The 15,799-nt window shown below is 47.5% G+C and overlaps 1 protein-coding gene across 1 annotated transcript in view; it reads left to right on the top strand.

Annotated features, from left to right (window-relative positions):
• Positions 1-15,006, top strand: part of LOC122944126 (laminin subunit beta-2-like) — a 49,222-nt gene extending 34,216 nt beyond the window's left edge. The window contains exons 22-33 of the mRNA XM_044302356.1: positions 76-293; positions 1,696-1,792; positions 2,901-3,273; positions 3,807-3,991; positions 4,078-4,319; positions 5,681-5,884; positions 6,707-6,851; positions 7,180-7,387; positions 9,702-9,843; positions 10,202-10,378; positions 12,257-12,416; positions 13,970-15,006. Coding sequence (XP_044158291.1) covers positions 76-293; positions 1,696-1,792; positions 2,901-3,273; positions 3,807-3,991; positions 4,078-4,319; positions 5,681-5,884; positions 6,707-6,851; positions 7,180-7,387; positions 9,702-9,843; positions 10,202-10,378; positions 12,257-12,416; positions 13,970-14,106 — 2,288 coding nt within the window. The 3' untranslated portion in view covers positions 14,107-15,006. The remainder of the gene's footprint in view (positions 1-75; positions 294-1,695; positions 1,793-2,900; positions 3,274-3,806; positions 3,992-4,077; positions 4,320-5,680; positions 5,885-6,706; positions 6,852-7,179; positions 7,388-9,701; positions 9,844-10,201; positions 10,379-12,256; positions 12,417-13,969) is intronic.
• The last annotated feature ends 793 nt before the right edge of the window (positions 15,007-15,799 follow it).

Here is a 15,799-nt window from a genome sequence, read left to right on the forward strand (position 1 = left end):
TGAAATAATTACATCATATCACTTCTAGATCTCTAAAAAGGAATATTATCCGGACTTTTCTTCTCCCCGTTACAGAGTGTGTATGTAATCACCTGGGGACGGACCGCAGCCAGTGCAGCTCCAGGGAGGAGTGCGTGTGTGACAGAACAGGCGGGCAGTGCCAGTGTCTTCCCAACGTCAAGGGTCAAAGCTGTGACCGCTGTAGTCCCAACTTTTGGAACCTGGCAAGTGGAAAGGGGTGCGTCCCCTGCAACTGCGACCCCCACAACTCTTTCGGCTTAAGCTGTAACGAGGTGAGTCAAATAGAAGAAAAATATATCCTTCCCAAATAACTGCGCCAAAAGGAGGGCAGCAGATAGTTCAGCGGAGTACCCAAGTAACAGTGCCCAAATAGGACCACAGTCGTCACCTAATATCAGTATGAGCTGATTTGTAAGGATGCACGATGAGATGGTGGAGACCCCAGGGCCGTCCCATAGAGTGAATAGGTCAGGGCACATGGTCGATCTGTCACTCCATTAGGACAGAGGAATGGGACCTCCGTTCTCCGGATCGGTGAGGGTCCCAGCAGTTGGACCAATGACAATCAGCTAGTCAATCTAATGGATAGAAGATAACTTCTAGCAACCGGAATACTCCTTGAAAGAGGACCAGTCACCTCTCCGGACATGCCAGACAATAATACATATTCTTTTTATCTCATCTGTTTTTATTTCCCCGATGGTAATTTTTTAAAATTCGGTTTTCTGTCTATGATTACGGGGACAGCCATGGTTCCTGAGCTGTTAACAGCAGCCACATGGACCATAGGAACCTGTAGACTGGAGATGGCTGAATAGTGTTGTGAGCATGCTCTGTGACCGGTGCAGAGGTCATTGTGCAGGGAGGGGGAGGAAGTGAGTATTTGAATGTGCCAGCAATGCAGTTCTCTGCAGAAGCCTGGAGGGTTCATCCCCTTTAGGGTTCATGCACACGGCCGTTCCGTGCACTGGGGACCGCAATTTGCAGTCGGCAACATCTGTGCAAATTCCACAGACGGATCCGGACCCATTCAGCTTGAATGGGTCAGTGATCCGTCCGCAGCGCAAAAAAGTAGCACATGTTCTATTTTTTTTGCACTATGGAGTGCTTTCGTGGGGTTCCATGCCTCCATTCCGCACCGGACCTTCCGGATTGCGGACCCAAGTAAATACGGTGCAAAAACGGCTGAGGCCCATATATTGTGGACCCCGCTGTTTGTGGGGCGCAATACGGGCCTGGCCGGCACACGGCTGTTTGCATGAGCCCTTATCTGAGGATCGTCCTCATCCTCTTATGAATTCCCTGTTTAAAATATCAGCAAAGAATTATTTTAAGCCGGAATGGCCGGGTTAAAAAATATGAACAGATCTATTATAGCAGGAAGAGCCGCCCTATGCAGGGGAAATAATTTGGTCTCCCTGGACATAGGATTGTTTTAGTTTTTTTCCTCTCCTTTTTGCTGCCGGTTCCATGGGTTGGGTAAATTATGGTATTTTATATTAAATATGTGGAAATTTTTGGATTGGAATTCTTGTAAAATAGATTTTAATGTATTTAGATTATAATTTTTTTATATCCAGTAAAATAAGAATTTTTTTTTTTTTTAAAATAAGGAAATGCCGGACACATAATATTGTGATGTCGCCTACTGATTTCTTATCCACTCTCCCTCAGTTCACAGGAAGGTGTCAGTGCAGACCCGGATTTGGGGGCTCCACATGCACAGAATGTCAGGAGAACTATTGGGGGAACCCAAACATTCAGTGCAGAGGTAACATGCCCTTCCATATATCACACTATGACCTCCATTTCTTTCCCTTTACCCAGTGCATTACTTTTTACTTCTTCTACATTGCAATGTTTTGGTGAATTATTTTTAATTTAAAGGAGTATTCCACCCCCAGAAACCCCCTCCTCACTTCTAGCATGTGCCTCACTGCTCCACTTAGGACCATGGAAATTATCGAAAAGCAGCTGTATATGAGCACACTCTCGAGCGTCGCCTCATACATAATTCTCCTCAACATGGTCACGCTAGTTGAGGGGCTTGTAGCTCAGACCCTCACTTATCTAACATGGTATTGCCCCTTTAAGGGTCCATTCACACATCCGCAAGTTGGGTCCGGATCCATTCCGCAATTTTGCAGAACGGGTGCGGACCCATTCATTTCCAATGGGGCCGGAACAGATGCAGACATCACACTATGTGATGTCCGCACCCTGCACTTCCGGATCCGCAATTCCGTTCCTGAAAAAAATAGAACATGTCCTATTCTTGTTCGCAACTGCGGACAAGAAAAGGCGTTTTCTATTATAGTGCCGACGATGTGCGGTCCGCAGCCATGTTTTCTTAATCCTGGTCAATCCCTTACCTACAGCCTCTACAGCCCTAAGGCTTATTGCATACGAACGTGTGCGCTCCGTGGCCGTATTGCGGACCGCATAACACGGGCACCGTTCCGTGTGCATTCCGCATCACAGATGCAGACCCATTCACTTCAACGGGTCCGCAAATCCAGACATGCGGAATGGTGCGGAACGGAAGCACGGAGCGGAACCCTACGGAGTGCTTCCGTGGGGTTTCGTCCCGTACGTCCGTTCCGCAAATAGATAGGAACATGTCCTATCTTTTTGCGGAACGGCCTGAATCGTGGACCCATTAAAGTGAATGGGTCCACGATCCGCTGCAGCTGTCCCACAGGTGGGTGTTCGTGCATTGCGGCCCGCGGCCACGGGGCGCACACGTTCACGTGCAAGAGGCCTAATTGTCACATGGAGCATCAGAAATATGAGCTTCATCTGTCCCAGAGCCATGTACTGATGTCTGAATGTCGTCCAGTCCGAACGCCGTATCCACCATGTTTATTTTCTGTTGACAGCTTGCGACTGCGACCGTCGAGGCATTCAGTCGCCACAGTGTAACCGCGCCACCGGCCACTGCACTTGTCGCCAAGGAGTTTCGGGTGTGCGCTGTGATCAGTGCGCCCGGGGGTTTGCCGGACAGTTCCCTGACTGCCAGCCCTGCCACGAATGCTTCGGAGACTGGGACCGTATCGTCCAGGATTTGGCGACCCACAGCCGAGACTTGATACGTCGAGCTAAGGATATCCATCTGACAGGTGTGGGTGGAACCTACAAGAAGAACTTTAAGGAGATCCAAGAGAAACTTTCCAGAGCCCGCAAAATCATAAAGGCCCGCAACGCCACCGTGGAGTCAGTGACCAACCTGATGAAGATCATGGAAGACCTACGGTCAGTGGAAACTAATAGCATCACTTTATATAGACTATGAGGGGGAGCCCTTGGATGAACCATCTGTGGTGGTCTGACTCTAGTCAATGTGACTGAGCTGCAATACCAGGCACGACCACTATCAAATGTACAGCGCTAAGGGGCATCACGGCTCCTCCTGTCAGTTGATCAGACCCTCACCAATCAGATGGCCTCTCCTAACTTATTACAGTCCCTTGACTCAGTTCCCCTATTGTATCCAATGGATGGGAAAATCAAACATGGGGTAGATCAATTCACTCCTCTCCTTGGGTTTGGACAATCCTTTTTTCGGAAACCGGATATCTCACCCAGAACTTGACCTTCAGAAGTCTTGGTGCCGGTAGACACTCTCTTACACCTGTTCCACCTCAATAAATGGCACAACTGGTAGAGGTCCACGATGTCAATGGATCATGGAGGACAGCTTTCAGGTTCTCCAGTGCCATGATGCGTCTTGGGTCTCCAAGGAATTTGTTAAACATCCCTTAACATACAAATATTTTCCATTTTAGAAATAAAATTAACGAATCCACCGAGACCTTGACCCAACTGGAAGGAGAACTCACCAGCGTACAAGATGAGAATTTCGATGCCAACCATGACCTGGTCGAGCTGGAAAGAGAAGTTCGGAGCCTAAACATGACAGCCAAAGAGAGGGCTTATCAGCTGGACGTACTGAAGAACTCCAACTTTTTAGGTATTTGCATTATAGAATAGCGTATATCTGGGATTACACTCGCCTGCGGCTACACCCATGACATATCTTGTCTTATCTCAATATAGGAGCGTATGACAGCATCCACCAGTCCTTTGCGCGGTCCAGAGGGGCCGAGCAGCTAGTAAATGCCTCCGTGATAAGTGTCCCCAGCCATGTCAGCGATTCTGCCAAAACCAGAGACAAAACGGAGCAGCTCATGGTTCACAAACGAGACGACTTCAACCGGAGGAACGCAGCCAACCGCCGGGCCCTAAATGATCTCAAGGCGAAAACGGACACGTTAGACCTGAAGAACATCAACGAGAAGGTTTGATTTCATATATATGGTGATATTTAGTGATTTAGGTGTGTCCCCTTTACATACGCTCTATTAGGTATCATTGGGGGACAACAGGGAGATTACAAAGATGGGGGGAAAAAGTGCCACACGTAGCTCAAAAATTTTTCTTAAGCCCCACCCATTTATATAGGATACACCCCAAGCTACGGGGAATCACTTACAGTACATCTGACCCCCTTCAGAAAACCCCAAAATAAATACAGACCACACATAAAGATATAGACCCTAGCCCAGTCCTAGGGTCCACACTAGACCCAATCTATATTCAGATCCCAGGCCAGACTCACGTGGTATAAAGACTCCACCCCAGACTTCCCCCTCATGTATAGAGACCCCAGATTATACCCTCCGTATAAATACCCCAGACAATAACCTCCATATAAATACCCCAGACAATAACCTCCATATACATACCCAGGACTATACCCTCCATATAAAGAACCCAGACCCTCCCATACACAACCCCCAGATCCCCTCTTGTTTACAGACCCCAGACAAACTCCCATTTATAGACCACAACCCTCTTGCTTACAGACCCCAGACCACAAACCTCTTGTTTAAAGACCCCAGACTAGACTGCCCCTGTATACAGACCCCAGACCATACCCCCCTCCATATACAAGTCCCCGATCGACTCTTGGTTACAGACCCCTGACAAACCCTCTTGTTTATAAAGCACAGACCAGAACCCTCCCATTTACAGACCCCAGACCACACCTCTCTTGTTTACAGACCCCAGACCTGACTCTCGGTATACAGTCCCGAGACCATACCCCCTATACATAAACCCCAGATCCCCTCTTACTTACAGACCCCAGACCTGACTCTCCCGGTATACAGTCCCGAGACCATACCCCCTATACATAAACCCCAGATCCCCTCTTACTTACAGACCCCAGACCTGACTCTCCCGGTATACAGTCCCGAGACCATACCCCCTATACATAAAGCCCAGATCCCCTCTTACTTACAGACCCCAGACCAGAACTCTCATTTACAGACCCCAGACCACCCCCCCTAAATACCCCTTTACAGACCACACGTTCAGCTGCTCACCTCTCCACATTCCTCCTCTTCCCGCTGAACAGTCTGCTGCAAAGGCTGTTTTCCATGCCCAGTGGAGGAATAAAGCACAGGAGAGGCGAGTAGGTGAAGCTTCTGAGTGATCTCCCCATTTTTCAGCAGTATTTTGGACAATCCAGGAGAGTTGGCCACTAGTGGGGGGTTCCTAAATCGGTCCCACCTCTTTGACTCAGAAAGAGAGCTGCTGCAAAAAAAACTGTCTAGGAGATGTAATTGGGTGAGGGATACATTTTGCTATTTTACAGGTCTGTGGGGCCCCTGGAGATGTCCCCTGTGCAGAGAACCCCTGTGGTGGTGCTGGCTGCCGTGATGATGAAGGTAAACGGCACTGTGGTGGCCTGAGCTGTAACGGCGCGGCTGCAACTGCTGATAATGCGCTGGATCGGGCCAAGCACGCAGAGGAGGAGCTACAGGAGGCGCTACGAGACGTGGACGTCCTATTCCGAAAGGTAGAAAGCCACAACTGTTAAATATTCCATTCAGCTCCCTTTTACTAATCCCGTTCGTAGGGAAACCAAACGACAATCAGTATGGACGCCCACAAGGTTTGTCACTGAGCATGCCCACATCCATTAAAGGGACAGGCGCCTGTATACGCAGAATTACGAAACAGGAATCACTGACGTCACTAGAGTGAAGCCTAAGAAAACTGGGTGACGATTTCTTTAGGCGCTCTAAGGCGGCCATTTTGGTTGTCAATCAGCTTTCCTGGAAACAGATATAGCTAAGAAACACCAGAATAGGGTTTTTGGGGGAACAAACTGATGTTGGTTCTCTATTTGCCAGAAGGCTGACGGCTCATTGGTGATTCACTGCCGCATGTGGTGCCTTTAAGAAGCATCCAGACATTGGATTTGTAATAAATGACGCAAGAGTTGCGTAATATAAGCCCCGCCCTGGACACACCCACACCTGGGCATGGCTTGCATAAGTCCCACCCATTTTCTATATGGGACAAGATTGTCTCTGCCAATTAGGGACAGTTGGCAACTGTGTGTAACATAGACGCGCAGCGGCATTGGAATCCCAAAAACAGTGGTGTTCACTGCGCATGCTGTGCAGTGCGGATGGGGAGGCTGCGCATGCACAGGCCCGCTGCACAGCAAGTGCAACCAATCCAGATAACCAGTCCCATGCTGATCCTATGAAATATAGAACTATTCATGAAGTATTTTGAGGGGGGGGGGGGTCCTTTAAGAAAATGGATATTTGCAAACTTTATTTTATTGGGAATGCCCCTTTAATTATTTTGCCCTTTATTCACAATGCAGGTGGCAGAGGCGAAGGCGAATGCGGACAGAGCTAAACAGAGGGCGCAGGCGACCCTGGATCGAGCCAGTGAGACCAAGGGAAGGGTAGAGCAATCCAATAAAGAACTGCAGCAGCTGATCCAGCAGATCAAAGACTTCCTGAACCGTAAGCGACCCCTACATTATGTGTTTGCAGGGCACCGATCCCTCTGCTGACACCCCCAGCGATAGTCTGTTATCGCCAGGGGAGAACGTGTGCAGTCACTCAAAGTTCCTAGAAAACTAAAGGCCTCCTTTTGAATGAGATTATCAAGGGAAACCATCAGCAGATCTTCATGCTGATGGTTTCCATACATAGTGGAAAAGATTTAGAGGGTGGAAATTCACAAGTGAGCAACAGGCATCGCAGGAATTGCAATTCTGTTGTTTCTATGATGTCTTCATGTTCACCCCATTGAGTACTGTCGCTCCCATATCCTTTATTGATCGAGCAGAAGAGGGAGCAGACCCAGACAGCATCGAGATGGTGGCAAGCCGCGTCCTGGACCTTTCCATTCCTGCAACTCCTCAACAGATCCAACGCCTCGCAGAGGAGATCAAGGAGAGGGTGAGCGCCCTCGCCAACGTAGACGCCATCTTGGACCACACGGCAGCTGATGTCCGCAGGGCTGAGCAACTGCTGAACGAGGCCAAGCGAGCAAAGTACGTGTCGTCGTGTGTTCTGCTGACATATTGTCGGGGTCAATGTTTAGAGATGAAGAACATATTGCTATAATTTAATGACAGATGGAACCCGATGAGTGGGGGATGGGGGACCCCCTATGCAAACAGCTCTAGTGTGGCCGTAGTGAAGTATGCCGATACGCTATGTTAACATTACATAAAATGTAAAAAACAATTAATATAAATTATATTTAAAAAATTTCTGAAAAAAATACATTTTATGAACCTGCTGTGGATATAAATGATCCTTTTAAAGGGTATGCATACTTTTGCAAACCATTTTGTGTTGCTCTACAGCAGTGATGGTGAACCTTTTAGAGACTGAGTGCCCAAACTTCAACCCAAAGCCCACTTATTTATTGCAAAGTGCCAACACAGTTATTTAACCTGAATTCTACAGTCAAACATAGTATATCTTCCATGTACTCTATCATTTAGCTATAATAGCCTGCTACACTCAGTGCGCTGCCTGTGCTGTTCATAGTGAGCCCTGCGCCGATGAAGGGCAGGAAAAATCTAAGTCATATTAGTGTGCCATAGACTTTTTCCAGGGTGCGGGTGCCCACAGAGAGGGCTCTGAGTGCCGCCTCTGGCACCCGTGCCATAGGTTCGCCAACACTGCTCTACAGCATGCAAAGTATAAAATATTTGTGTAGCGAAGAAAAAAAAAAAGGACACAATAATTACCAATAGCCCCAAACAGTGCAGGAAATAAATACATAACAATATTATTATTATATAATATATAATAAATAAATAAAAAATAATAACAATAAAAGTTCTCCTGTTTAAAAGAAGGCCTCATACTGCCACATTGTTAAAGGGTTTCTACCACTTCGGTGTCACATATTTAGCTGTCAGACACTAGCGATCCGCTAGTGTCTGCTCTGCCCAACCATCCTAATATAATTGCTTTTGGGGCAGCCGTTTTGCTAAAAAAAGAACTTTTATTAATATGCTAATGAGCCTCTAGGTGCTATGGGGGCGTCATTAGCACCTAGAGGCTCCGTCTACCTTCAGAAACTGCCGCCGCCCAGCGCGTCCCTCCAGCCCGCCCATCTCCTCCTGAATGCGATCTTCCTTGTGAGCGCCTGTATTCGGCGCATGCGCAGTGAATGTCTGACAGCTTCCCTGCTCAGACATCTCCACTGCGCCTGTTCCTCGGAGCACTATGGCGTCATCGCGCAGGCGCAGTGGAGATGTCTGAGCAAGGAAGCGGTCAGACATTCACTGCGCATGCGCAGAATACAGGCGCTCACAAGGAGGATCGCATTCAGGAGGAGATGGGCGGGCTGGAGGGACGCGCTGGGCGGCGGCAGTTTCTGAAGGTAGACGGAGCCTCTAGGTGCTAATGACGCCCCCATAGCACCTAGAGGCTCATTAGCATATTAATAAAAGTTCTTTTTTTTTAGCAAAACGGCTGCCCCAAAAGCAATTATATTAGGATGGTTGGGCAGAGCAGACACTAGCGGATCGCTAGTGTCTGACAGCTAAATATGTGACACCGAAGTGGTAGAAACCCTTTAAGAAAAAAATGTTTTACGGTACTTTCACACTTGTGATGTTTGAATCCGGCGGGCAATTCCATGGCCGGAACTGCCCGCCGTATCCGGAAAAACGTGTGAAAACTGATTAAATTTGAATCCTGATCAGGATTCTGATCACAATGAAAAAATGCATTGGAAAAAACGGATCCGCCATTTATGGACTTTAACTTTTTTTGCAAATTTTTCGGGTTTAACATGCAAAAGCCGGATCCGGTTTGATGGAACACATGGCGCCGGATCCGGCATTAATGCAAATCAATGGGAAAAATGCCGGATCCGGCGTTCAGTCAAAGTGTTCCGGATTTTTGGCCAGAGGTAAAAATACAACATGCTACGGTTTTCTGAAAAGCCTGATCAGTAAAAAAAAGCTGAACTGGATGCATCCTGAACGGATTGCTCTCCATTCAGAATGCATGGGGATAAAACTGATCAGTTCTTTTCCGGATTGGAGCCCCTAGGACGGAACTCAGTGCCGGAAAAGAAAAACACTAGTGTAAAAGTACCCTTAAATGCTCAAAGGTGAGACAGGGCCCAACAAAACAACTTCCATCACACCATTATAGCATTTGCATGCATCTGCCACTAGAGGGAGCTCACGGAACACAGATGCTCCCATAGAGTTTGATACTATCCATTAAGCTCCCCCTAGTGGTGGCTGCAGGCTACTTCCATCCCTACGAAGCTTTCATTTACATTAGAAAGCAGGGATTTCCCTTTAAATACAGAACCTAACCTTCTTTTTTCAGGAACCGTGCTGAGAACGTAAAAAACGCTGCAGAGTCTGTGAAGAAAGCTCTGGAAGATGCCAAAAGAGCCCAGAACGCTGCAGAGGGCGCCATCCAAAGTGCCAATGACGATATAGCAAACACCGAGACGAAGTTAACCGCGGTAAGGCAATCACCTGTAACCAAAGGCTGCTGCTGACAATTCATAAATCATTAAACAGCACCGATATGGGCGGCCGTTTTGTGTACACAGCTCCTGTGCAGACCTATGCGTCTCTGTGCTACCGACGACATAACCTGCGCAGTCTGGTCCTGCAGTCATGCATTAAATCTTTCTATCTGTTCTGCTGTCTGAGCAAAGGAAAAGGGACAGACGGAACCCCATAGGTCCGCAGAGGAGCTGCATACACAAAACGGTATTATTTACAGGGCTGCCGCTGACCTCCGCTCCAAGACCGCGCTCTCATATACAGTACGTCTGGTATCTGGTTCACCTTTGTCGCTGTATTTTTGCACTGTAGATCCAGTCAGAAACATCCAGTGCCGAGAGTCGCCTCAATGACGCCATGGATCGGGTCGGCCTCCTGGATAAACAGATCGACGCGCTCAAAGTGAAACGGGCCGGGAACAGCCTGGCAGCGACGCGCGCAGAGGAATCGGCCAGCGCAGCCCTGGACAAAGCCAACGATGCAAAGAAGGTTAGGATGGGGCCTATGACTATTAAAGGGGAGCGTTACCTTAAAGGGGTGTTTTCATGTTAGACATTTGCGGCATATCGATGGGACCTGCACAGGAAGAGGGGTCCCCTGACCCATTAGGTAGTGACTGGCTGCCACGTCCACGCGCTCTCTGCATCCACTTCTATGGGAGCCAAGGAAACAGTGGAGTAAGAGTGCATCTAGTGGGTGTGCCATCACTGTCCATTATAAAGGGTATGTATACATTTGCAACAATTTATTTTATTGTTCTATAGCAGGACCGCGGTCCAAATCGAGACTGTGGTAGCTAGCCGTCTGGGCTCCTCCATGTCTTACACTCAACTGTATCTGCGTCCTAATACATCACTGTGAAGGAGCCACTTATGGCAGCATCACCCTGTGAGGGGGCCACTTATGGCAGCATCACCCTGTGAGGGGGTCACTTATGGCAGCATCACTGTGTGGGGGCAGCTTAACAGCATATAATACTGTGTGGGGACACTTGGGAGGGCATCATGATGTTTGGGGGGGGGGGGGGCACTAAAGAGGGCATCATACTGCGTGGGAGACACTCATGGGGGCATCACTGTGTGGGGGCCTCTGTAGGGGACATAATACTTTGTGGTGGGCACTTAGAGGGCATCACTTTGTGTGGGGGACCACTTAAGGATGCCTCATTCACTGTGTAGGCACTTAATTGATAATCTTGCAGTGGGGGAGGGGGCACTCAAGGGGCATCATACTGGGGGTTCCGACACTAAGGGGGCATCATATTGTGTGGAGAGGCACTGGGGGGTGTCATACTGTGAAGGGAAGTACTAAAGGGGCATCATATGGGGAGTTGAGGCACTAAGGGGGCATCATACTGTGAAGGGAGGTGATAAGGGCATCATATTGGGAGTTGAGGCACTAAGGGGGTATCATATTGTGAAAGGAGGCACTAAGGGGGCATCATACATGATGGGAGTACTAAAGGATCATTATACTGTCTGAAGGGCACTAGGGGGCATCATCACTGTCTAGAGGGGGCACTAAGGGGACATTCTTATTGTATTGGGGCCCTAAGGGGGTTTGGGTGGAATTAGAGGCGCAGAGTGCTACACGTCAGCAGTGTTGTCCCTCCTTCAATATTTTTTTTGTGTGGCTCGAATCTTCACAGGATGGCAGACACAGGTATGTAGACTTTTACAAAAAGTACTTGAGTACCCCTGCTCTGTAGCATTTAAGATAAAAAATAAAGCAACTTTGCAAACTGTCTTGATAAAAAAATTCTCCTGTTATTTTATGTACCCAGCACCTATGCAGACCTATGTGTCTCCATGGTTACAGACTACAAACAAGCTCTGTGTAGTCTGATCCTGCAGTTGGGTGATATGTGTTTGCTCCCTGATTTTTGCTAACCTACAGTGAAAACATGGGAGTGACAGATGACTGCAGGATCAGACTACACAGGGTTTGTTTTGTAGTCTGTAACCATGGAGACACAAAGTATCTGGCACCTCGTCATGTTTTACATTATAGAAACATAAACTGTAAGGGCTCATGCACATGAACGAACGTATTTTTTTTTCTGTGTCTGTTCTGGTTTTTTTTTGTGGCGGATTTATTCGCTTTAATGGGGCCACAAAAAAAACATAAATGACACCATGTGCATTCCGTGTTCGCATGGCTGTTCCGCAAAAAAAATAGAACATGTCCTATTATTGTCCACATTACGGCCAAGGATAGGACTGCTCTATTACGGCCCGGACGCACCGTTCCGCAACACGCGGAATGCACATGGCCGGTATCCATGTATCCAACGGTCGTGTGCATGAGCCTGAAATGTGAACAGAGCCTTGCAGATACTAACAGTAGTGGCGCTTGGTTTCTTCTAAGGTGCTGGACGGACAGCTCGGAGATCGATATAAAACCGTCCAGAATTTTGTAGAACACAAGGCGAAAAACATAAAGGACGCAAAGAATAAAGCAGATCAGCTACGGGACGAAGCGAAGCAGCTGCTGAACAACGCGCAAAATAAGCTGGGACGGCTTCAAGGTAAAGTCCTACAGATCAGGGCGCTATAGCAATGGCAGTAAGTCTACACCTGCCTCTAGAGGGCGCTCCTGGGGCGAATCTGAGCATTGAGTGATCTACAGATCATTCGGCATCCTGGGAGATCTAAAAATTCTGGACTATAATTTAGTGTCACGTCGACTAAGGCTACTTTCACACTAGCCTGCCAGATCCGTGCTGCCGCTAGTGCACGTGTGCCGCCAGAGGTATATTCCGGCCCATTGGCTATAAAGGGGGCGAGTTGGAGTTCCGGCAGCAAACATGCAAACGTCGTAGTTTTATTCCGGCCGCCTCTCTGCATGTTTGCCATGCTGCCGCCGGAACTCCCATTATAGTCAATGGGGCCAGAGCAGACCTCCGGCGGCACACGTGCACTAGCGGCAGCACGGATCCGTCAGGCTGTTCACCCGCCGGAACTGCCGGCCGCTAGTGTAAAAGTAGCCTATTGTGAATGGCCACATTTAATTCACACTGCATGAATTGAAGTGTGCATCAGAGGTATACATCAGGACGCATGCGCCAGGGCAATACGGCAAACAGACACTGCAAATGCAGTGTAAATGTAACCTTACTTTAAAGAAGCACTCCCACAAAAAAAATGTATTCTCTGACCCGTTAGAAAGGTGCATGATGTAAACTGTAGTGCAGGTAATCTTCTTATTAGTGACTGTATAACCTCCCTTCTGATCCTCAGCTGTGTCATGTGACTATACAAATAACACAGCATCTTATGTGTGGACAGGAAGACAGATTCTCTATGTATTCCTGTGGGAGCCTCAATGTCAGGAATGAATAGAGAAGTAATTGACTTCCTGTCCTGTGTCAGTTGGATATCGACGTGCTGGTCACATGACACAGCTGAGGATCAGGAGGGAGGTTATAACTCAAATACAGTTGTCTGCTGAAAAAATTACCTTCACTACAGCTTACAACATGTACCTTTTATAACAGGTCAGAGAATAAAAAAATTTGTGGAGGGGGCTTCTTTAACAGGGAAAAGTGCAAGTAAAAAACAATGACAACTACTCCCTAAAGTTGTCAGAAACCCACCTGCGCAGCCTTTTTTTATTAAAATTGTACCCATAAATCTAAAATGAAGCCTTTTTGAACTAGGTCTTTATTAAAAATTCTCCATTGTTTTCTTTCTACAGCTCCTATGCAGACTAGATGTCTCCATGGTAACAGACAACAAAACAATTCTGTGTAGTCTGATCCTGATCTCATACTTTCCTCCTGCTTTGTGCTAATGTGCGTTCGGTAGACGACAGACAGAAGGAAGTATGACTTCAGGATCAGACTACACTGGGTTTGTTGTCTGTTACCATGGAGACGCATTGTCTGCATAGAAGTTTGGAGAGACAAAACGATAGGAAACTTTTACCCAACACTTATTGTCGCTTTGTTTTTGATTTTACATGTATGGAAAAAAATTTAAGGGGACTGTCTTGTGAAGGTCGGCATCGCCTTCAAGATGTCCCTGTAATCCCATGCAGCTAAGAGTGGGAGTTCACTAACGTCACTGTTACCGATTACAGAATTAGAGGCGGCGTACGAGAAGAACGAGGTTATCCTCCAAGAGAAAGCAAAGCAGCTGGACGGCCTGGAAGACAAGATGAAGAGGATCCTCGAAGCCATAAACCATCAGATTCAGATATACAACACCTGTCAATAAAGAAAATCACCAGTGAAGGACCAAACGCGAAGACACGAAGCGACAAATCACTTAAAGGGGTGCTAAAAATTAGGCAGCAGATATACTCTGCTTAAAGGGGGCTGTGAAGGATGGCAAAAACATGGCTTCTTTCTTACAACAGCGCCACAGGGGACACAGGTGGTGTGTGGTATTGCATTTACATTCATTTCAATGAAGCTGAACTGCAGTACCTGTTACCGCCAGTGGACATGTGTGGCGCTGTGTGTAGAAAAGAAGCAGCCATGTTTTTCTAATCTTGTGAGGTATGCAGCCACGTCCATCCTAAGGGCCGAGGCAGGACACAGTCTTATCCTCGTCTCTATCCTTGCACTGCCATAGAGGCAAATACTTGACCACTGTAATGTGTCTGCTATTCAATTATTACCCCTTTAAAGGGATTGTCCGAATTGGTATAAAAATTACCTAAGGGGGGACAGTGCGGTAAAACAATAAAAGATGCGTTACTTGCCCGTCTATTCTCCCGCCATTCCAGCACCGCTGGTGATGTACCCACATATCCAGAGGACCGTTGCGGTCACTGGCCTCGTCGGTATAAAGTACGAGACCACCGAAGACAGTGATTGGCTGCAGCATTTCCGTAGATACAGCATGTCACTGCTGCAGCCACGTGAACAGGGACTGGCGGGGAGTATCAGAGCACCGGCGCTGAAATGGAGGAGCAATGACAGGATATTTTTTTTCGTATTTTATTGTTCCCTCCCCTGGGGGCAATTTTTTGGTCCAGCTTAGACAATCCCTTTAAATTATCATCCGGCGTGCTGTATGGAGTTGTCACAGATATTTCACTTATTGTAACCCAAGGCTCTTTCTGATGGTCAACTTATAATAAAACTGACCTGAGTCTCCATGTTACATGCAGACTGCATTTGAGCTTTGTATTATTTAAAGGGGTTGTCCAGGGCTAGAAAAAAATGGCTGCTTTCTCCCCAAAACAGCCTCACACCTGTCCACAGTTCAGCCCTATTCCTTGGGGACCCGCACCTATTTCTACAATGGGGCCCCCAAAACTAAGAAGAGCCCTCCATTCACTTCTATGGGAGATGTGGCCAACCCCGTTAAGGCTACATCCACTTTTGCAACCACACATATTTTTTTTTTTTTGCCTCAGTAACATGAAAATAAAAAAATGAAGCAACTTTGCCATAGGTTTTCATCAAAATTTTTCCTGTTTTATTTCTACAGCTCCTAGGCAGACAATGCGTCTCCATGGCAACAGACTACAAACCTTGTAGAGTCTGATCTTGCAGCTACATTTCCCTCCATTTGTTCTCTATTTTCTGCTCATGCACCTTTTGAAGGTTAGCAAGCAGTAAGGCTAGGTCTACACGACGACATTTGTTGCGCTACAAAAAGTCGCGCAACAGTTGTCGCGCGACATTTTGTTGCATCAATGTCGCGCGACAATTTTTATAATGGCAGTCTATGGTGTCGCACTGCAACATGAGACATGTTGCGACTGCGACGCGACAGTCGCAGAAAAATCCATCTTGAATGGATTTTCTGCGACTGTCGCGTCGCAGTCGCAGCATGTCGCATGTTGCAGTGCGACACCATAGACTGCCATTATAAAAATTGTCGCGCGACATTGGTGCAACAAAATGTCGCGCGACAAATGTCGTCGTGTAGACCTAGCCATAAGGACGGACAGAAG

This window comes from Bufo gargarizans, chromosome 7 (genome assembly GCF_014858855.1).
Source record: "Bufo gargarizans isolate SCDJY-AF-19 chromosome 7, ASM1485885v1, whole genome shotgun sequence".
Taxonomy (NCBI): Eukaryota; Metazoa; Chordata; class Amphibia; order Anura; family Bufonidae; genus Bufo; species Bufo gargarizans.